The 22970-nt window shown below is 39.1% G+C and overlaps 1 protein-coding gene across 1 annotated transcript in view; it reads left to right on the forward strand.

The window, feature by feature from the left end:
- The first annotated feature begins 2774 nt into the window (after positions 1–2774).
- LOC117407280 (radixin-like) overlaps positions 2775–22970 on the forward strand; it is a 95321-nt gene continuing 75125 nt past the window's right edge. Inside the window, exons 1-2 of the mRNA XM_034012099.3 lie at positions 2775–3132; positions 21567–21675. Coding sequence (XP_033867990.3) covers positions 21664–21675 — 12 coding nt within the window. The 5' untranslated portion in view covers positions 2775–3132; positions 21567–21663. The remainder of the gene's footprint in view (positions 3133–21566; positions 21676–22970) is intronic.

Consider the following 22970-nt stretch of genomic DNA (forward strand, 5'->3'; position numbering starts at 1 on the left):
TCTAAATGAAGAAAATATAGTAGCTGTTATTCTGATAACATTTTTTTTAAAAAAGACAAAACATATTTTCACCCCATGGTCCATAGTAAGGTGTTCAATTATTTAAATACTTCATGTCAAACTATATTTAAAACCATACAGGGTTCTGCAGTTTAAAATGCAAAACAGTCAAGTTTGAAGGGGGGTTAGTTGATGTTCTTTACTTGGAACAGAAAAGGACACTGCAGATTTGAAATGTAAGGGAGGCTGTTGTGTCAGTTTGTGCCTGCCTGTACCCTGCTTGTCCCATGTAAGACACAGAACTCTGCAGACACTGTAAAAGGCTACATTGTAACACCATACAACTGAAACAGTAACCACAGCCTTAATACTACGAATATAAAAACATTTTTTTATTTTTAAAATAAAGACATATTGAAAGTAGCATGCACAATTCAATCAGAGATGTAACAAAAATATAGGGTCGTTATATAGTCATTTGATGACTAAACAGCTATGCTGGAAAAATTATATGTTACACAGTACAAAAATCTCATAGGTAGATGCTCAGAGGTTTGAAGCACTCTTGTGGCGTCAACATAACTAAATCATAAGAATCAGCCTCCAAAAACATCTGGTACACCAGAGTGTTGCAATTAACCTGTTCCCCTGCAACACCCCGCCTCTAGATGATGTAAGAAATGCATACACCCTGGTGTACAAAATGCACTTGGAGGATAGACATGATTCTAAGAGCTACTGTACATTGAAGTCAGAGGGATTCTTTAAAGTTCACATTGTGATAACTGAAATACGAAATGATACAGTGAATAAAAAAACAAGAACTAGGCTTGCATGCATTCTTTGCTAGACGGCAAGTCCATTTCCAGTCATTCCAGACTCCACTTAACATGTGGGCCTATATTTTCCACTGCATGCAAATTACCCATTTCATGGTAAATGCTTGCCATGGACAGTTTTGCCTTCCCAAATTTGGCCCATGCTGTGTCACCTGTAGTTCCTTTGCGCATTGGGTGACTCTAGTACCTGTCTTACTGTTAGTGTAGCATGCCTATTAGTTTAACACAGTAATATAGAGGTGAGCAGATTTCAATGGGGGAGTTTTTGTCCCTACAACTGAAACTATGCTGGCAGTCAACAATTTGATTTGTATTGAAGTAAAGCACTGAACTATTGTATTAATGTAAAACTGTGTGACACTACAGTTAAACTAAACAGTTCTGTTTCTGAACTCTGGTTCTTTTGATTTTTCACTGGGGGATATTTTGAGCATAATCCAAAATATTAGCACTGAAATTATCTTTAAAAATTATGTATATGACCAACTTAAGTGTCACAAAATGTACACTAATTTAATTTGTGATATTTATGTTGGTGCAATAAAAATGTATGAAATAACAAAGCTAGAATTAAATCTATTCTAAATATATTTAGTTTTTGAACACACAAATGTGTTTTTGTTTTTTTTCTTCTATTCACCAACAGTCTCAACAGGTGACACAATAGATTAGTATACTATGTGGGCAAATGTGAAGAACAAAAAAAAACATTGTAGTTTATCATTATCATGTCTTAATGAACTTATCACAATGCAGTAGGATCCATAGTAAATGTAAAATTCTGTAGCTGCTGCGTCATTTGCACTTTTAGGGTTCAAAGGTTATGGCATTTATTTGGCAGTTGCTGGTGGAGGAGATTATATCTCTGTAACCAATAACTCTATTTTGAATTGTGTGAGGTTAGGTTACCAAGTTATTTAAATATAACAGCAAGCTTTTAGTCCTATTCAAGTTTTCTTCATTTTTTCCCACTTTATTTGTCAGCATATTTCTCATCTAATATCACATCTGTGTGCCTTTCTAAACATTTCCGCAACTGATGACCAGCAGGAGATGGGAATTAAAACAATTTTTAGCACAACAACCATACCAGCTTTTGCTAGTGGGTTTAGTCTGTTTGCTGTCATAGTCAGCCACTGCTTTCAAGATGAATACATTATTATAACATAGCAGTACTTCACATTTTGCAGAAGCAGAAGCATAGGCTCATACACATTAGATTCACTAGCAACAGTTCCAGTTCAGTTTAGGGAGTAAAGCTTTAAACGTTGGTGAACCATTTTCTCCTCTAAGAAATGACAATTAAAATATTTAATGACAATTTCACAAGAGGTTCTCTGGATACAGGTATATGCAAAAATGTAAGTGTGACATACAGATGGATAGACAGATGTAGGGACAGACAACTCCATATATTCCCAGAATCTGATACTCCCAAAACAGCTATATAATGTTATTACCAAGTGTCATGACAACTGGAGAAGCAGTTTTCCAGGTATATGCTTGGCATACAGATGGAGGGCTGTAGGAACAAGATGTACACCCCCACACAAGTCCACAATCTGGTATTCTCAATAAGGTTTGCTAAACAATGTTAAAACCAAGGTTCATGACAAAAATGAGATTAGGGGATTTCCAGATATATGGAAAAATGTGATGTGATAGGAAGAAGCCAGGTCCATTTAAAATCCCTTTTAATGTACAGTTCTAAATCCAATTGTCTGTTGTCTACTCTCCTAAATTAATCAATTTGCAGTGGACCAGGTGTGGCATTTTACATATCTGCTGAGAGCCCAGTAAATATCAGTTACAATTCACAACTCCTGTTTGCTGTAATTATTATTATTTTTTTGCAAGGCTATATTTTGAAATTAAATTGAAAATTAAAGATGACACCCACAGTGTAAACATTTACATTTGTTTTAATATTTTCAATGTTCTCTGCTTGTTTGGGATGCAGAACGAATGGGAGTGGGTACCGTATACTCTAACTCTAAACTGTTTGAAGAGCTTGGACGATCTCCCCCTCCCATTACCTCGCTATTCCAGCACAGGGACCACGCCTGGCGCAGACAGACGGCCATATTGCAAAGAGAATCTCTCGCTCCTTCTTTCCTAGTGGTGAAACGCACGGAGTTCAACATCACCATCAACACCACTCACACAGGGGGAAACAGACACAGGGCGATCAGAACGACAAGAGAAGAAACATTTATTTATTTTTTTATTTGATAAAAGACTTTCTTAATTTGGAAAATACTTCCACTGGGTCTTTAAAAAAACTGCTGCCCAGGTAAGTTATCTGCCAACCAATGTGTATTTTTGTTTATTAGAAGATGAAAAGGTAAACAAAGCAAAACAAAACAAAAAAAATGTATATATATTTTACTCCCGACAGTTTAGTGATAAGCAGGCCTGACTGGCTATTGCAATAAAATGTTAATAACAGGCCTTTGAAAAGTATTCCCGCTACATAGTTTTTTTTTCTTTCCTTTTTGATGTCTAAAAAACAAGACGTGCTTTGCTAGTATATTTTATATATATATATATATATATATATATATATATATTATAAACTGTTAACGATGCAAGTAATTTAACTGTAGTTGCCTGTGGCTGAAATCCCTATCCCGTTTACTTGGAGAAGCTTAGAATAACGTTTATATTAAATTGCAATGCCAGTTTCAATTTTCGTAACGGAAATACAGAGAAGTATTTTAGAAAATTAAATAATGTTTACTTTTGTATATCGAATATTGAAAAGTTTGTCTCCATAATATGCATTTTGGTATGCCATACGTATGTGACATATTAATAACGTTTTTGTTGTGGTACCGCTGTATCACTAGACATGCTGCTGATAATGTTCTTCTAACTGTAAATAACGTTACATGTTTATGAATGGCCAATGTGTCATTTAAGAATACAATAGTAAACATGCTCGGATTGTTATAAAATAAACACGTGTCTGGCCTATCTGTGCAACCGCTGTCTGTGGGTATACATAAAATATATAATGAATATGTTACTCTTTCATCGTGTTGTGAAACAGAGCAATAGCTACCCATGTAACGATTTGTCCAGTCATGTAACTACTGGAATTACAAGGAATGTCATTAACGCTTGCTTGGGTTCCCTCTGTAGCGCAGTTATTATGATAAGTTAAAAGTCAAGAGTACCGATTTGTAGATTGAGCTTGCATAACAAAAATAGACCACGACAAATGTACCGATATCCAGAGACGGGCTTACCTCTTTGTGGGCCCTATGCGGTGGACAAATGCCCCCGCCTTTCAACCACGGTATGACTAGGTAAACCAAGTCTTAAAGGGGTTGGTAGCCTGGACAGTCTTGCCGTGTTTTCTAGTCTTTTCTGGTTTGTAATCGGCAGCAAAGCAGTCTAAAAACCACACTGCATAAACTATATACAAAACAAGCTTTTAATTAAGTTCTGCTCTCCTTTTTCTTATGTTGATGTCCTCTGCCCCTCTCTGCCACTACCTGTGTTCATAATTATTGTAATTTATGTATTAAGATGACCATTTTATGCTGATAACGCCAATATCCTGCAGATTTTTATTTATGCCCTTGACTGCTGTTCTTTATTTATTTTATTTATCTTCATTTACTTTTGAAATTAGTGAGCTATCTTCACTTTTTGTCTTGCCTTTAGTTTCCCTGTCTTCCTCAATTAGTAGGATGTTTTGGAGGGTTCAGTACAAAACTGCTTGATGTATTCATGCTTGCTTACTAAAAAAAGTAAATGGACTGTATGTGCAAGGACCGGATTTAATATATGTTACTTTATGTAAATATTTATTTTTAGTTGTCAAATGAAGACATCATTTATTGATTCATTATCTGTCTGTTTACTGGTGACATCAACATAGTTTATATTTGATTGAAAATAAATCCTATTCTTTTACAGGTAATTCATATAAATAAAACATTCACATGTAGTTTAAAAATATGTTTTATAGAACAGTAATCGTTTTTATAATTTAAATAAAAATACATGCTGTTTATGTACACGTAATTGATGCTGCTTGCGATACTGTAAGCTTGTATGGCAGATAACGAAAGAAGAAAGTAAAGTTCTGCCTCTGGACAACACGAGCTGGAGGGGGACGGGCGGACGGTGCTCAATTTTCGAAATTAAAATTATTAGTGTTGGCATTTGTTTTGCATTTCAGACATATTCTACCATAGCACTTCTCTTACACTGTCTGGTACACTAGATATTCAGTACGTATTTTACGGAAGCACTATATACACGGCAGCGGCGCCATATAGAGTTGCTACGTATAAAGATTTGGTAGTGGATTTTAATACAACAACTTTAAGTAATATGCATTATACAAATCAAAAGATCGAGTTTTGCATGTGAGTGACATTTAATGTGTGATTTATAGCAGCGGTTCCCAAACTTTTGATTGTCACATACCCCCTTCCAGATCTATCAACTGTTTGCCTACCCTTAGCATATAGGTTTATACTTTAATGTTATTTTTAATATATGCTTTTATAATACACAACAATATAATACAGTGCTGGAACTAGGATTTACCAGGCCCTGATGCAGAACTTTAAAGTCCTAGACAGGTATGACTCAGGCCCAGTTTTTGGGATTATTATTTATTTCTTAGCAGACGCCCTTATCCAGGGCGACTTACAATCGTAAGCAAATACATTTCAAGTGTTACAATACAAGTAATACAATAAGAGCAAGAAATACAATAACTTTCAAACCGCAATTCAATAATACAGCATATAATAGTGATAGTTACATCAGGATATGATTAAATAGTGATAGTTACATCAGGATATGATTAAATGTTCATAAACGTTGCTTGTTTTTGCATTTTCTTTTGTCGTCATCACCCTCTGGAACGATGATTGGCCGGTAAAATGTCTGTGTGGCTGGTGGATTTTTCCATCCACTAGCCATGGTGGCTAGTACATGGAAAAGTTCATTCCAAGCCCTGCTTCAGAGTATTTATCTACAAGTTCTGAACCAGAGCACTGAACATACTACCGTGCCATACTTGCTAGAGGTGGAGGGAGTTGGTTACCTACCTTTAGGAGGAAGTCTGAAGGGTGATCTTTTAAAAAAGAATCTATAAATATCTTGACTTTCTTTAGCAAGGCGTCAAAACTGAAAGCCATGAGAAACTGATGATACGTGTCCTTCTTGGTAACAATGAGGGATAGCTTCATTTTTAAGGACTGTTTGGGATGGGACAAAAACAAATAAACAAACAAACTGAAATTATCCTTTCAAAACTAACATACATTTAGTCATGGAACATATTTCAGCTTTTCATTTAACATTATGAATACAATTAGATTCAATGGAACACAATTGCCCAAATAGATAAAAATTCTGAAGTGTCAATCACTGGATGTTATTTTTTTGTTAAATATCGCTGTTTTTTTGTGGCGTTGGAGCTCCTCCAGTGATGAATGTCCACAGGCTCCATAATGATCGGAATGTTCCATTACAGGCTGATTTCACAGGCTTGATTAACACTAATCTTAAGACTACCCCCAAAAGAAAACTGATGTGGGCCTAAAGGCACACTTGTAATATACCTCCACTGCTTTTACTTCCAAGGCATGCCTTTTCACCTGCTCTAAACTCCATGTAGCACATCTTGCATAATCTAAGCACTGCCAAAGTCAAGCCCAAACCCAACTACAGTACATCTGGCAGCTACATTGCATGAGCAGGGGGATTTTCCCAGAAACTGAAACAGCCTGTTTGTTATTTTAGCTTAAGAGATACATGAAAAACAAAAGTATTAAAGCACTTACTGTATTGAGTACTGAGCAATATATTAAACATATTGTTTGTTGTAAAATATTAGGTCCTACCTCTTGCATTGCATGTTTTTCAGAAAGCCTGTTAAGGACCTGGGAAGCTTTTTTTATACTGGCCTTTTTCCATTGAAACTGCTACAGCCTAAACAAAACAAATGAAACACTGGGCTCATTTTGTGGTGGCCAACTCATAAGAAAAATATCTGTTAACTAAAATGAAATACCAATAGTGCCGGTACTTAAGACTGAAATGTTACAGCATATGTATTCGTATTACATACATGCTTTATTGTATCGGACAAGCTAATTAAAACAACTATGGAAGCAACTGTTAGCAGAAACTCTAGTTTTGCAAAAGTCAATTGTCAAACATGTCATGATTTTAATATTTACTCTAAGAAAATCTGAGAAACAATGAAAAGTAGAGTGAACCAGACCTGAACAAATATCAGGATGGAACTGCATAAGTCTCGCGTTTTGATTGGTCCTTGTCTGTCACAGGAATATGATGTCAACACAAGCGGGGAAAGCTTGGAGGCATTTTTAACATTGTGATCGGAGAGAGATCTGCTATCCAGCACCTTTCAATTAAAGTATAATGTGGTATTTTGTTGTACTAATATAACAAACTATGGGTGACTTACTTTATATAAATTATCATGTTATGCACAAATGTAAGAATTGGCTTTCTGTGGTGATGTACTTTTTTCTTTCAAATAGCATGTATCTATAATTATTTGCATGATTTCTTTTAATTGCAAATATATATCCTGCCCGCTGTTAGTTATTTTTTTCATATAATGTCCCAAATTCTGGGCCGGTTTGGTTTTTCGATAACGTCCCAAATTCTGGGCTGCTTTGCTTTTCTGAATTCAGCGCAGTTTTTGGGATATTCTGCTCGGCTGACAGCCGAGTTTCTAAGTCATGCATGCTCAGTTTACCATAAAGTACACCAGAACTGGATTATGAGTTCATTTAAGAGTAACCCTTGGTACATGAATCAAAGTTAATGTATTTTTTTACTCTCCCCAGAAAACATAACTTTTTTGTTATGAAGTAACAGAAATAAAATGTAATTGTTGAAAAAATAAAATTTATTACAATGAAGAAACTCCATTGCACTGAAATAGATACAGATACAATTCATTAAAGCAGTCATTTTCCTTTATTAAAGGCTAATATTAAAAAGGTTGCTTATGTAATGTCCATCAATATATAGTGATGCGTAGGGGTTTGTCAGACAAATGAATAGAATGGCAGAGTTCAATATATTTTACTCACCTATCACACGCAAAAACAAAAATACAATAAAGGCCTGTATCAGCTCTTTCACTTAAGGGTTTAAGAGGCCAGTGTCCTTCAACAACTTAACATAAATACTATTGTATTGTATTGGTAAAATAATCCTTATCTATTCCTGATAGTTTAAATTGTAGGCTATAGATAATGTTCAAACAGTTGGACTATGCAAATATAACGGCTAAATTCCAATTCAGGCACTTAAAATCTGGCCTACCTAAATTTCCTCCCGTAGTTCAATTGGCTAAGCAATTCCTCACTTCTTCCACTTTAACTGCCGTGTGAGTGTGCTGGCACAGAATAGCTGCCGTGTGTAAAGAGCTTTGGTATCCTCTGGGATGAAAGGTGCTATATAAATCCAAAGTATTATCTTTCATTTAAATAAAGAGCTTTTTAAAACTAGGGGTACAGAAATTTTGGGAGTTCAAAGTATTTGAAGACCCTGGGTCAATCACCCTCAAAAGGGTGAGGAAGGGCAGTCTGTCTGGTATGGTAAAGGTGGTTGTAAACCACCCTGGGTCTTGAAATGTGGTATGCTGGCAGCATTAGCAGCTCTCTAATTGCTCCTGGAGTTTCAGAACCCTCCATTTGTGTGAAAAAATGGACATTCCATTGTTTAGCTGTGCCCACTTTGGGATGGTGGTAGAGGGCACAGCAAGTTCCTTGTTGTTTTTTTATTTATTTTATTTTTATTTAGCACATTCTTATCTTAAACTCAGCTGTGGGTAAACACAAAATGCAAGGCAGGTTGTTTATAATTAGGCTGGCTACTTTCTACCTGCCTTTAAAGCCGTAATTATTATTATTATTATTATTTATTTCTTAGCAGACGCCCTTATCCAGGGCGACTTACAGTCGTAAGCAAATACATTTCAAGTGTTACAATACAAGTAATACAATAAGTGCAAGAAATACAATAACTTTTGTTCAAGTGTGACAAACCACAATTCAATAATACAGCAGATAATAGTGATAGTTACATCAGGATATGATTAAATACAAAATACTACAGGTTAAACACTTGGCAGATTACAGTATTCTGAAGTACAGGATTAAATGCAGTAAAATAGGGGGCAGATAAGCGCAAAATAAAGCACATTTAAATGAAGGGTGATAGTGTCCCAGGATACAAACAGAGGAGTTCTACAGGTGCTGTTTGAAGAGGTGAGTCTTGAGGAGGTGCCGGAATGTGGTCAGGGACTGGGCAGTCCTGACATCTGTAGGAAGGTCATTCCACCACTGCGGAGCAAGGGTGGAGAAGGAGCGGGTTCTGGAGGCAGGGGAGCGTAGCGGAGGTAGAGCCAGTCTTCTAGTGCAGGCGTAGTGGAGAGGTCGAGTGGGGGTGTAGGGAGAGATGAGGGTCTGGAGGTAGCTGGGTGCAGTCTGGTCAAGGCATCTGTAGGCTAGTACAAGAGTCTTGAACTGGATGCGAGCAGTGATCGGGAGCCAGTGGAGCGAGGGGAGTAGTGGAGTAGCGTGGGCGAAGCGAGGCAGAGAGAACACCAGGCGGGCAGCAGAGTTCTGGATGAGCTGGAGCGGACGGGTGGCAGACGCAGGGAGGCCAGCCAGGAGGGAGTTGCAGTAGTCTAGGCGGGAGAGTACCAGGGCCTGGACCAGGAGCTGGGTAGCGTAGTTGGTGAGGAAGGGTCGGATTCTTCGGCTGTTGCTCAGGAAGAATCAGCAAGTGCGTGCCAGAGTGGAGATGTGCTGGGAATAAGAGAGGCAGGGGTCCAGGGTGACTCCAAGGTTCTTAGCGGAGGAAGAGGGAGAGAGTGTGGTAGATTCCAGAGGAACAGAGATAGAGATCAGAGGAGGGGGAGGAGGAGGGAAAGAAAAGGAGGTCAGATTTAGAGAGGTTGAGTTTGAGGTGATGCGAGTGCATCCAGGAAGAAATAGCAGACAGACGGAGAGATACGGGATGAGATGGTGGAGTCAGAGGTGGGGAAGGAGAGGAAAATCTGAGCATGATCAGCATAGAAATGGTATGAGAAACCATAGGATGCGATGAGGGGGCCCAGGGAGCGGGTGTAGAGAGATAACAGGAGAGGACCCAAGACTGACCCTTGGGGGACTCCAGTTAAGAGAGGGTGAGGTGTGAAGGTTGCTCCACGCCAGGTTACCTGGTAAGTGCGGTTGGAGAGGTAGGAGGAGAACCAGGCCAGAGCAGTGCCAGAGATGCCCAGGTCAGCGAGAGATGATAGTAAAATAGAGTGATCAACAGTGTCAAAGGCAGCAGAGAGGTCGAGGAGAATTAGGACAGAGGAGAGAGAGGCAGCTCGGGCAGACTTAAGTGAGTTGGTGACAGACAGGAGGGCGGTTTCAGTGGAGTGAGCAGAGCGGAAGCCAGATTGGAGAGGGTCAAGCAGAGAGTGGTTGGACAGGAAAGCAGAGAGCTGGCGGTGTACAGTCCGCTTGAGGGTTTTGGAGAGGAAGGGTAGGAGGGAGACAGGACGGTAGCTCTGGAGGGAGGTGGGGTCGAGGGTAGGTTTTTTGAGGAGGGGAGTGATAGATGCTTTTTTGAAGGCAGAGGGAAAGATACCAGAAAGTAGAGAGGTGTTGAGGAGGGAGGAGATGAAGGGGAGTAGAGCAGGAGCAGCAGCTTGAAAGAGGTGAGTGGGGAGGGGGTCTAAGGCACACGTGGTGGGTTTGTGACCCTGGAGCAGGGAGGAGAGGTCAGAGTCTGAGAGGGGCAAGAAGGTGGAGAAGGAGGGCGAGTTAGTAGGGGATGTAGTGGGTGTAGGGGTTGGAGCAGGAGGGGGTGCGGGGGAGGGAGAGGTGTTAAAGAGTTTGCGGATATCTGAGATTTTAGAAGAGAAGAAGGAGGCAAAGTCATCAGGGGAGATAGGAGGGGGGAGGGTTTAGGAGGGAGGAGAAGGTAAAGAATAGTTTACGTGGGTTGTTAGTGGAGGCTTGGATTACAGATTGGAAATAAGCACATTTAGCAGAGGAGAGAGTAGAGGAGAAGGAGGAGAGTGCGGTAAAGGTCTAGGGCAGCAGGAGTTTGGTTCTCTTCCATTTCTTTTCAGCAGATCGCAGTGCGATTCTTGCCAGGCGGAGCGCAGAGGAGAGCCAGGGATGGGGAGGGGAGGGGCGAGCAGGTCGGGAGGTGAGGGGACAGAGGGAGTCGAGGGAGGAGGTGAGTGAGGAGAAGAGGGTGGAGGTAGCAGAGTCTACGGAGAGTTGTGAAAAGGAGTCGATAGGAGGGAGGCGAGAGAGCAGTGGAGGCAAGGACAGAGGGGGAGAGAGAGCGGAGGTTACGACGAGAGGTGATAGTGGGGGTAGGAGGAGCAGGGAGAGGGGGGAGAGACAGAGAAAAAGAGATGAAATAGTGATCAGAGAGATCCAGGGGGGTGACAGAGGGTGGAGGGGCAGCAGGCCCTGGAGAAGGTAAGGTCCAGTTGACGGCCAGCTTTGTGGGTAGGAGGGGACGGAGGGAGACAGAAGTCAAAGGAGTGAAGGAGAGGGAGGAATCCAGCAGAGTTGCTGGGGTTGGAGAGATGGATATTGAAGTCACCCAACAGGACAGTCGGGGTAGACAGAGAGGGGAGGGAGGAGAGTAGTTAGTCAAGTTCATCCAGAAAGTGAGTGAGAGGCCCAGGGGGGCGGTACAGAACAATGAGCAGGAGTTGACAGGGAGAGGTTAGTTAGACTGCATGAGAGTGAGGCGAGATCGGAGGGGACAGAAAAGAGTAAGGAGGGAGAGAGGAGAAGACCCGTCCCACCTCCCCGTCCAGTGAGACGTGGGGTATGGGACAGGACGTAGAGAGAGGACAGGGCAGCAGGAGTAACAGTGTTATCAGGGGACAGCCAGGTTTCAGTGAGATCAAGGAAATCGAGCGAGAGGTGGGAGGCAAAGGCAGATATGAAATCAGCTTTGTTAGCAGAAGAGTGACAGTTCCAGAGTGCACCAGAGAGTGTGCGGGAGGGGGGGGGGGGGAGGCAGAGAAATGAGGTTAGAGGGGTTGGAGGAGCAGCAGAGGACGAGGACGGGAGGACAGAACAGGGATGCGAGAGACAGTCATAGCAGGACAAGCAAGACAAAAGGCACAGTAGGAGCAGTAGGGTGGAGGGTACAGACCTGACTAGTAGATAGCTTCTTCTAGAGCCCCGTTAGGTTCGGATCTAGTTGAACAGCGTCTTAGCGCAGGCCTCCCCTTGTTGGACTCCCACAGCTAGACTCCCGGCGCTTTTGTTGAGGCTCTTCGGTTTGCTGGCGCTTCTTGCTGGCGCCGAAATAAGCTGCTTGATTAAATGTTACACCTGCTTGGCAAAAGAACCAACTAAACTGTGTGGAAACCAATCAAATAGCAAAATCAACTGCTAATCAATTTACTCACCTGGTACTACTCGCACACTAACTCAGCCAATTCAAACACCACCTTACAATGTCACCAAATGTAGTTAGTTAAAATTACTTGAAGCAGGAACTTATCTATCTGCCTCTGTCCCTGGTTACCTGTAGACTGAACTAATTACTAGAAGCCCACCCTTAAATAACTCCCTTCACTTAGCAAGGGAACTAGCTGCTAACTGCTCTGGAGACAATAGTTTCACACACTTTAATGGGATCACACAACTACAGGAGCTGTGTGGAGACCAATTCAAATGCAAACTGCTCTATTCAAGTTAAACCACCCTCCCTGATACAATTTACAAATTACAAATTTTACTCAAATAAGCACACTGCCTGGGATAAAATCACACACTCCTCCCCAAATAGAAACACCAGATAATGATACTTAAATAGTTAATTCAAACTATTAAATTAACTATTAAATTAACATTATTAAACCATCTCTATTTATTAATAGTTTACTTCACGGAAATCTGAAGATTATGAAACAAACTGAAACCTGTTTCTAGCTATACATTCCTTGAACAAAACTGATCGCTTTACACTCACTGTAAGGAAGCTGTAGTCGCTACACTACACACCGCTTGTTTAATAAAATACATACATTCTGCCTGGAGAGGAACATAACAAATGCCGAATTAGCAAAAAACAATAGGGGTGATTCATTACGTGTTTGAATTAAAAAGGGTGCAATATAAATCTGGTGATGTGGAGCAATGAACCTGCTAGCAGGGGTCTCCAATCGTGGATGTGGAGGGCTAGTGTCCCTCCTGGTTTGTGTTCTACCTGTACCCTAAATTACTTAATTTGGCCAATTAAGTGCTAATTGTATGCTGAATTGGTCCAATTAAGTCATTTAGGGTACAGGGAACAAAAACCAGGAGGGGGACCCCTGATCTAGACAGATATTAGGTGGCACAGGTAGATACATTTAACCTGTGGCATTCTATCAATATCAGGAATGCCTATGGACTGTTAGAAGTATCAACTACAACAAAGTATCAATCTAGGTATTAAATAGGGCACACAGATTGATAACTTGTGTCATTCTATCGCTCTTATAGTTAACCCTTTTATGGCCAGTGTAAATGTTTCTAAGTGGAAGGACTATACAGTAAATGGTTGAAGGGCAAATTTTTACATGTGACTTGTACAATGTTAAGTAACACTGACCTACAGTTTAAACTATCAAGAATATAGAAGGAAAATGTTGACTAATACAATAAGATTTATTTGAAGTTGTTGAAGGGCACTGGTCTCTTAAACCCAGAAGGTCTGATAAACACCTACGCATGACTATATATTGATGGACATTATTTAAGAAAATGAGATGCCCTTTTTTTGGAATACCATGTTCCTTCTCAAAAATGTGTTTTAATGTTAACCTTTAATAAAGGAAAACACTCTAATAAAGGAAAACACCTGCTTTAATGAATTTTCATTTACCTATTTCAGTGCAATATAGTTTCTTCATTGTAAAATTGTAAAATGTTTCTTCATAAAAAAAAATAATGTTTTCTGGGGAGAGTAAAAAAAAAATACATTAACTTTGATGTACTAGGGTAAGTTCTCGTGTACTTTATGGTAAAGTGAGCATGCGTGACCTAGAAACTCGGCTATCAGCTGAGCAGAATATCCCAAAAACAAGGCTGATTTTGGAAAAACAAAGAGGCCCAGAATTTGGGAGGTGTTCTAAAAAACAAATCGGCTCAAAACAGGGGCAGTCTATATGTAAAACTGCGATTACATTACAGATAAACCAATGAATCCTGAATATATATATATATATATATATATATATATATATATATTTGCCATTAAAATAAATCATGCAAAGGATTATAGATATATGCTATTTGAAAGAAAAAAGTATGTCACCACAGAAAGCCAATTCTTACATTCGTGCATAACATGACAATTTATATAAAGTAATAGTCACCCATAGTTTGTTATATTGGTACAGCAAAATACCACATTTATATTTTAATTGAAAGGTTCTGGAAAGCAGATCTCTGTCTCTCTCCAATCACAATGTTAAAAATGCAGCTTTCCCATTTGTGTTGACATCATATTCCTGTGACAGACAAGGGCCAATCGAAATGCGTGACTGTCGAAATGGTTCTGTCCCAAAAACCGGGCCTGTGTCATACCTTGTACTAGAACCCCCACCCTCCCCAAAAAAATGAGCCTACGCAATGTCAACTACAACAACGGTCGTTAAATTCTTATTTTAAGCATACACTGCTTAAAAATGCAGCCCAACTTAAATTGTTCACTTAATTAAAAACAAAAAGATGTCATGACAATATCCTGTTACAAATTTGAGTTTGTTACTAAACAAGACAGCACAGTAATCAATTCCAGCTTCAAAATGCCGCCAAATACACCTGCAACCAATGCAGATTAAGATAAACAAACAGAGCACTTTGTTTGAAAAAAGTGCTTTTCAGCTAAACTGTTTACTTTCAAGGATTAGATCAAGTGAGCTACGGAGGAGGACCTCAGGTGATGCCAAGCTGCCAAAGAGAGAGAGACGGAGCAGAGACATCGCAGAGGCAGTTTTATAACTAACCGTGCATGCTGCATTTGAAAAATAATTTACCTTGTTATAATTTGCTATTTTCTTTTATTTATTGCAGTTTTGTCAGCCTGAAACCAACTACAAAGCATTACTTAGGATGAATGTTAGTCTGGTAACTGTACAGGCTACATGTACTCTAAACTACTACTACTACCACCAATAACAACTTAAACTGTCAATGTTATTTAGGATTCAACCTTTTTTTTTTTAAGCATCAAAATAATATTTTACTCGCAGTTCATCGTTGGATTTAATATAGCATACTGCACACAACTCGCTATCCTATTGTTGTCTTTAGATATTAAAAAAAATGCAAACACTGCTATTTTGAGGTGTATTTACTGCATTTTGGTCTCATGATACACAACACTGGGAAAATGAGTATCTCAGTGTTCTTGTGTCATTAGTAAGCACATCTGACCAAACATTTAAATTCTGTGCTGGAAGAAATTCAAGCATGAATATCGGTGTACATTATTAGCTAAATGCCGATTGTGTTTTTTTCCCTTATATCGGTGCCATGCCGATAGGCTACCAATTATCGGTGCACCCTTAATAAAAACGTTTCTATACAAAAAATAAAAAAACACAGGTTTGCATCAAAACTTAGCCCACAGTACAAATGCATTCAATACAACTCGTAAGTTCTATGAATACATAACAAATGAATTTCCCAAAAGCATGTCATTTTTTTAAATACTGGATCTTTACCATCTGTTGATTACATCTGCCAGCAGAACAAATCACATGACCTTAACAACGCTAACCTAATGCCAGAGCGCTCGCTCTGCGCCCTGCCTCCAGATCTGAATTGCAGATTTGTGTTTTCATTGACAAATTGACTTAAGGCTGGAAACCAGACGCATCTTATTTATTATTATTTATTTTTTAGCAGACGCCCTTATCCAGGGCGACTTACAATTGTTACAAGATATCGGATTATTTTTACATACAATTACATTATTTTTTACTGCTGATTTATATTATGCACACATTGTATTTGTTAACAGAAACCGTTATATTGATAAATAAATAAAAATAACATACAATGCCTGAATTCTGTTTGATGAACCTTTGAAAGTTTAGAACTACCTAGCTAGCGAACTAACCTTTGAACCTTCAAACACAACCCTAGAACATTACAATACATTTTATAAATCATATGAAAAGATTGTCATGTGTTCCAGTGTTGGGTTTGACCAAAGGAATTCTGTTATGGGAGTGCTCTTCTGGTGCTGTGGTTCTGATTTAGCTCTAGTTTTAGAATACTCATTTTCAAAACTCCCCTTTTCTAGTAACGAATATGCTCAAAACACTAAAAAAATAGATGGAATATTTTTTTTTGTGTGCTTCTTATACAGAATGGTTGTATGTGGTTCTGTAGGTAATCACTTTCAGTAAAACAATAACATAAGCAACATTGTGATTGTCATTGAAAAGTTTATAAAATAACTCAGCTGTTTAGTGTTTGCTTTATTTATAGCCTTGTCTTTTGCTTGACCCGGCTGATTCTGCATCTGTGATGCTTGCAGAAACCACATCTTCAGTAGCACAGTGTTCTATTGTGTTGGCCTCTGTGGGGTTCCTGCATAATTTTCAGCTGTAGTTTGGAGGATTTCTTTGACATACTCGTAATTAAGGCACAGGATCCACCAAACTCGTCTTTTGGTGTCCTGTATATTTTTTTCCTATAGCCTCTTCCGTATTACCATTATAAATCTATTTGTTTTGTGTCTCAGTCAATGAATGCGCTTCTTGTGTATTTGCAACCAGTATGTATGTGCATGTAATTGAAAGTTATGTAATTAAAAGTTAAATAAGAGTTGTATTAAGTTGTAACACGACACCCAGGCAGCTAAATGATTGATTATTTAAACACACATTCATCTCTGGATAAAAATGTAAAAGTGCTACTGTATATGTAGCACACAATGTTGTGTAAACAGAATGTCCCAGGACTGTTTTAAACCCAAGGGGTCAATTGCAGCGTACCAGTGATTTAGTCACTTCAAATGAGGACAAGAACATCTTGCAAATCTGTACTAACTTATTCCTGATTGCAACGTACCAAACACATGATCCCGGTAATTGGTTTAACTGATTGGAACATGTTAGACCGATAGTGGGGACTAACCTATAGCTATAAGGCTACTTATTTTCCATTTTGGGAAATGGCAAATTCCGTTTTTCAAAGGGACCAATTCTATTTTTCAAAATGACCAGTTCCATTTTTACCAAGTTAAATAGCATTTCTACAGTTACAGTTGTGTTTTTTTTAAATAACTTGTGTTGCTCTAAGCCTTAAAGAAGTCCACTTGTAACAATGTACTGTATCAGTCAACAAATAAAGGTTTTGAAAAAACAGTTTATTGCTGGCATTATAATATAACACTATTCCACTAAGTGAATGATTGTAAACATCAATGTAGCTTTTTACTGGCATGACAAGGGAAAAGGAAATGCCCAGTAGTGTTATACCAGTTGACAGGACTCCAGTATAACTGTACTATAGTTAAGTTCACAACATGGCTCAACATTTTAATTTGGCTTAACTTTTAAAGTAACTGGCATTATAATATCCAAAAAAGGGAAATATAACATGTAACTTGCAGTGTAATACTAATTGCAGTACTCCATAGCTTAGTTCTGTGGTTTCCAATATAAGTAACTTGAAATGTCTGAATTACTATGAGCAAGCTATTTAAAAAATCCAATGAAGCAAATTGTTTGTTCAATTGAGGGTTCAATTAAGTAATTGAATGCTGAGTTGGAACAAAAACCAAAGCACAGGATTGGGAACACTGGTTTAGTTAAGAAATTATGAAGATGCTGTAGCCTCCACATCTCCATTACAATGAAGAATAGCAAGTTGTTTGGTTGATTTATCACTGAGACTTTCACACTTGTTAGTGACTAAGTTCTTGTACTGACTGAAGGTTCTCTCTGTGTCTACACTAGAAGGGACCAACCAAATGTATTTCCAAGCAATTGGAAAAAGCAGTGGCACGCGGTTGCTCAGGCTTTTCCAAAAGGCAGCCAAATCCAAAGGATGTGACAGTGTGTAGGGCTCCTGAGTTTCCATTCTTCAGAATGGCAAATTTTGTTTTTCAATATTACCAATTCAGTTTTTACCAATTTATTAAGAATTAACAACGTAATTTGAACATAAATAACATTTTTACATTAAATCTATTGAATTCATTTTTTTAAGTCCCTGAGATACTGTAGTTTTCAGGGAAAATCTTTCTTAAAGCAGATCACTAGTAACAATGTACTGTAGGTCAGTCAACAAATAAAGGTATTTTGAAAAAAAACAGCTTATTGCTGGGATTACAATATACAGACTAGTTGAAAACGAGGGGCATTATTACAAAAATATACAATTTTCATAAAATTACAAATTAACTATAATGTTCAGGACACTTTATCTCTCCCATCTGTAGTTTCATCTGCAACAACGCAGACTGGTTACTGTGGGTAATTCTGCCCCATGGTCTGCAAGAAATCTCACAAACTGCCTCTTCCTGAAGGGTTTCTTGAAGATAGATTTCATCATTGAAACAAGGGTTGCTACACCTTCCGTGACATCACTGGGGCGGTGTGCCCAGACTTCAACTACCAAGTTAATCACTTGAGCCCAACACACAGAGTTTTGCAACAGTGCAGAATTCATTGATGGCAAGGCGTCCAGGTCCTGATGAAGCAAAGCAACCCCAAACCATGACACTACCACCACCATGCTTGACCGTTGGTATGAGGTTCTTACTGTGGAATGCAGTGTTTGGTTTTCACCAGACATAACAGGGCCCATGTTGGCCAAAAAGTTCCACTTTTGACACATCTGTCCATAGAACATTGTTCCAGAACTCTTGAGGATCATCCAGGTGCTTTTTGGCAAACTTGAGACGAGCATTCATGTTCTTCTTAGTGAGCAGTGGTTTCTGCCTTGCTACTCTGCCATGAATCCCATTTTTGCCCAGTGTCTTTCTGATGGTGGAGTCATGAACACTGACCTTAGCCAAGGCAAGAGAGGCCTGCAGATCCCTGGACGTTGTTCTAGGGATCTTTGTGACTTCCTGGACGATTTTACGCCTTGCTCTTGGAGAGATTTTGGCAGGACTCCTGGGAAGATTCACTACTGTCCCAAACTTTCTCCATTTGGACAATATGGCACTGACTCTGGTTCAGTGGAGCCCCAGAGCCTTAGAAATGGCTTTGCAACCCTTTCCAGACTGATAGGCATCAACAACTATTTTCCGGAGGTCTTCAGGAATTTGTTTTGTTCGTGGCTTGATGTGCCTCAAGAACCTGTGTACTGACAACTTCACTCTGATGGTAAGGGCCAAAGTTAGTCAGATTTATATTGGGCAGGGCTGGCCCAAATCAGGCCTGGTTGTTAACCAAAGTACTCAAACAGCTGACCCTAATTATCCCTTTAACCCTTTGCGGTCCATTGTCGGACTGGGTCCGACATTACAATTATTCCTCACAGGTCCTTTGTCGAACTGGGTCTGACATCATTATAGCAACGCAATAAACGGGTGTCTAGTCGTTTTTTTCGCCGGAAAAAGCCGAGAAAACCATTCAGTTGCCGAGTGGGAGCGACAGGAGCCGAGACAAGTCGGGGGGGGGGGGGGGGAAAAGGCGTATCTCATGATTAGTCATAAATGGTATCAGGTATCAGATAACGGGGGCGGTCTGACGTAAACAAGTTGGCTGACTGAATCAGCGCACAGAAAACACAGACATTTGCAGAGCTTTTTTGAGATTTATAGTACTAAAATAATGACTTGGATCGCATTATTGAGGAGTTTGGTGATAAAACGAGTGATCCGGAGATGATCGATCGGTATGTACGACTATTATTATTATTTATTTCTTACATAGGTGAACACTATAGCAAACGAAAGGGTGGGGCGGGGCTGGAGATGCCTAGTGAGTGCTTTGTTGATATGCAGGGCCATTTAAACCCGTTTGACTGTGAAAAAAAAAACTTTTAAACCGCGCGTCTAAAATTAACTGCGCGTGTGAAAATTAATTAGACCTTGCGTGCCTGACTCGCAATTAATAAATGGACCGCAAAGGGTTAATTGGGTTGAGTTAACTAGGGGGGGCAATAACTTTTTCACACCAGAAGATTGCATGTTTGATTACCTTGCACACCAAACAAATGAAAGAAAGCTTTTGGTGTCATTTTTTCTCTCAGACTCCCTCTATATACTACTACAACCCACAAAGAAATCTGACCAAATACAATGTGAAAAATGTCGGACAGTCTGGAAGAAGGCAAGACTCCGTTGCAGGAACGTATTGACCCGGAATGTAAACAACATACAGCTGCAGATTGTAGAGACAGCTGCACTTGTTTACAAGGGGTCATGCGTGATAGCACAAAAGGGGACGGAGAATCGCAATCTACTCCTTCGCTTGGTTTTTGGAGACCCAGAGAAAACTAAAAAAGTATTTTTGTTTGTTTGTCATTGTTAGTAATTGTCTTTGTTTGTGAATCACCAGATGGCTAACACATGTCCAGAGTTTTCGCCTTGGGCCAGCACTAACCCGGAACAACACTACACCACAGTCACTTTAATAAATTGTTATCACCCATCACGAGCACTACTGCACGCACCCGGACTGGTGACAGTGTCCAGTATTAATGTGGGGCAGTGTGACATAGATCCAATGATTCTTGTGTTGCAGTTTCGTGAACTGTGAGTTTAACTGTTGTCTGTTTTTTAATAGACTACCAGTGATCCGGAGCTGTAGCGAAAGCCATCATAAACCTGGACATCACTTTCACCCCTGCATTTCACAGAGAACTGTAATACACCACTTGCACTTATTCACTATCACTAGGAACTGTGTTTTGTGTTTAGTGATGGTGTGTAAAACTGAACTTTTGGTTGCGGGTCAAACCCGGGGATTTACAAACAGAGTGTTACACGCCGCTGTATCACTCCATCATTATTATTTACAGGTGTTCACCATAAGGCTCTGGAAATTGTTCAATAAATCAATAAACACCCTTGCACCTGGAAATCATTGTCTGTCTGTTTTGTATACACTCTGCACTGCACGCACCTGTATTCACTCACCACTTTGCCACAGGCAGATAACGTGTATTTATTGTTTGGACTGCAACCCATTATTATTGTTACCTCCATGCATGACACATTGGTGTGTATTGCCGGAGGTTATTGTTTGGTCGCCAGATCGGGATTAAAAAAATAAAAGACCCCTTTTCCAACGGATTCCAGTTTCTGTCTGATTATTCTGCACTGCATCACCTCTGCACCTGTTCTCACTCAGCAGCCGCTTTGCCACAGTTTCCTATTTAAAATACTCCAACATATTTTAGCAGTCAATAAAAGTGTGCGCATGCTTTGTTGGATAACTAATGTTGACTTCTGGGGTAATTGTAATGAACAAAACTTTTTCTTCTTTATTTACTTTTAACTTTTTGTTTCTTGTGTTTCTGCAGTAGGCATCAGAACACTACTTATCTTAAGCCTTGATGATTATTATGTATTGCAGGTTCATACCTGGCTCCAGTATTTTGATAAACATGTTACAGTAGCTGTAGTTTCAAATATAGGGTTACAAGGAACACATTACTTTACCTTTGCTTTGTCCTGCATTGTTCTTAAACCCTTGTTCTATTTGTATTTTTGCAGATTAAAGGCTACAGGAGTTTGTGCAGGGGGAAGGACACCTTTTCCTTTTTTTTTCTTTTTTTTTCCTGTTTTAGCAAACTGTGGAGACCATTGGAAAATGCCAAAACCGGTAAGACAATTTTTAAAGAAATGTATTTGTTTATTCTTACCCTACCTTTAACTCTGAATAGAGTTGTTTTTCTGTTAAATAGGTTACAATACAATGTACTTTTTCATGGTAATTATGCAATGGAGGTAAACTGCCTGCATGTTTTTAGGTTCTTACTGAGCAGCGGCCCTATGTAGTGTTACTGCCGTCAGAATTAAACCACTCCTATTAAATCTGTGTCTGTGATTCTTTTATATTGCCTTTTGCACAATCTTCACCTGTGCGACACTGGCAGCTGATTCACTACCAGTGACCAGGGCTGGGTTGCACCAGCTATGCGTAAGTTCTTACTTAGCTTAATTATAGCGTAAGTCTTTACTAACTGTGGTTTTACACATTACTATGCCCATTTTAGATTTAGATGTGAGCATATTTTGAAGATCACTGATGAACTCGAAAGTAACATAAAACACTCATCTTCCAGAAATGGAGCACGTCCTCCATCTCTCCAGATTTTCCTTGCTTTAGGTATTTCGCTACCGGATGTTTTCAAAATCTGGTAGGCAACTCGATACAGGTGCATAAATCAACAATGTGCAGAATGGTCTGTTTCGTTGCATTCTCTGTGTGTAAACTGTTGCAGAAGCATGTATACTTCCACACTGATACCAAAAGATTGGTCGAAACTCGTTAGCAGTTTTTTCAGATCGCTGGTTTTCCTGATGTTGTTGGCTGCATAGATGGGGCGCATATAAAAATAAAAACACCTTCAGTGCATGAAGCAGAATACATAAATGGAAAGGGTTTCCATTCTTTGACTACGCACATTGTTTGAGATGCAGATTTGTTAATCACAAATTGTTATAAAGTGGCTCGGATCCAAACATGGCAGCTTTGTTCTGAATCATTCAAATCTGTGGGATGAATTTGAAGTATGTCGATTTAAAGGGAAATTACTCGGAGATTCAGGTTATCCATTAAGAAAGTGGTTAATGGTCCCTTTTCTCAACAAATACCACATAAACAATTTCTGCAAGTAACAACACAGACTCAGACCGGTATTTCTATAAGCTTCGTATAATAGGTGTAATGCGGATGAAATTTAATTTACTGAAATGTACAGCTTGTTAGAATAAACAAATATATATTGTAATGTAGGTACCGGTATATTCATTAGCTTTAGATTAGGCAGTATTCTAAACAGTTTCCATTGAAAATGTAATACATTTGGAAAATATAGACATTATATGTAAATATTTTATTCAATAATAATGATAATAATAATAATGATAATAATAAAATAAGATACAACACTG

This window comes from Acipenser ruthenus, chromosome 8, assembly GCF_902713425.1.
Source record: "Acipenser ruthenus chromosome 8, fAciRut3.2 maternal haplotype, whole genome shotgun sequence".
NCBI lineage: Eukaryota > Metazoa > Chordata > Actinopteri > Acipenseriformes > Acipenseridae > Acipenser > Acipenser ruthenus.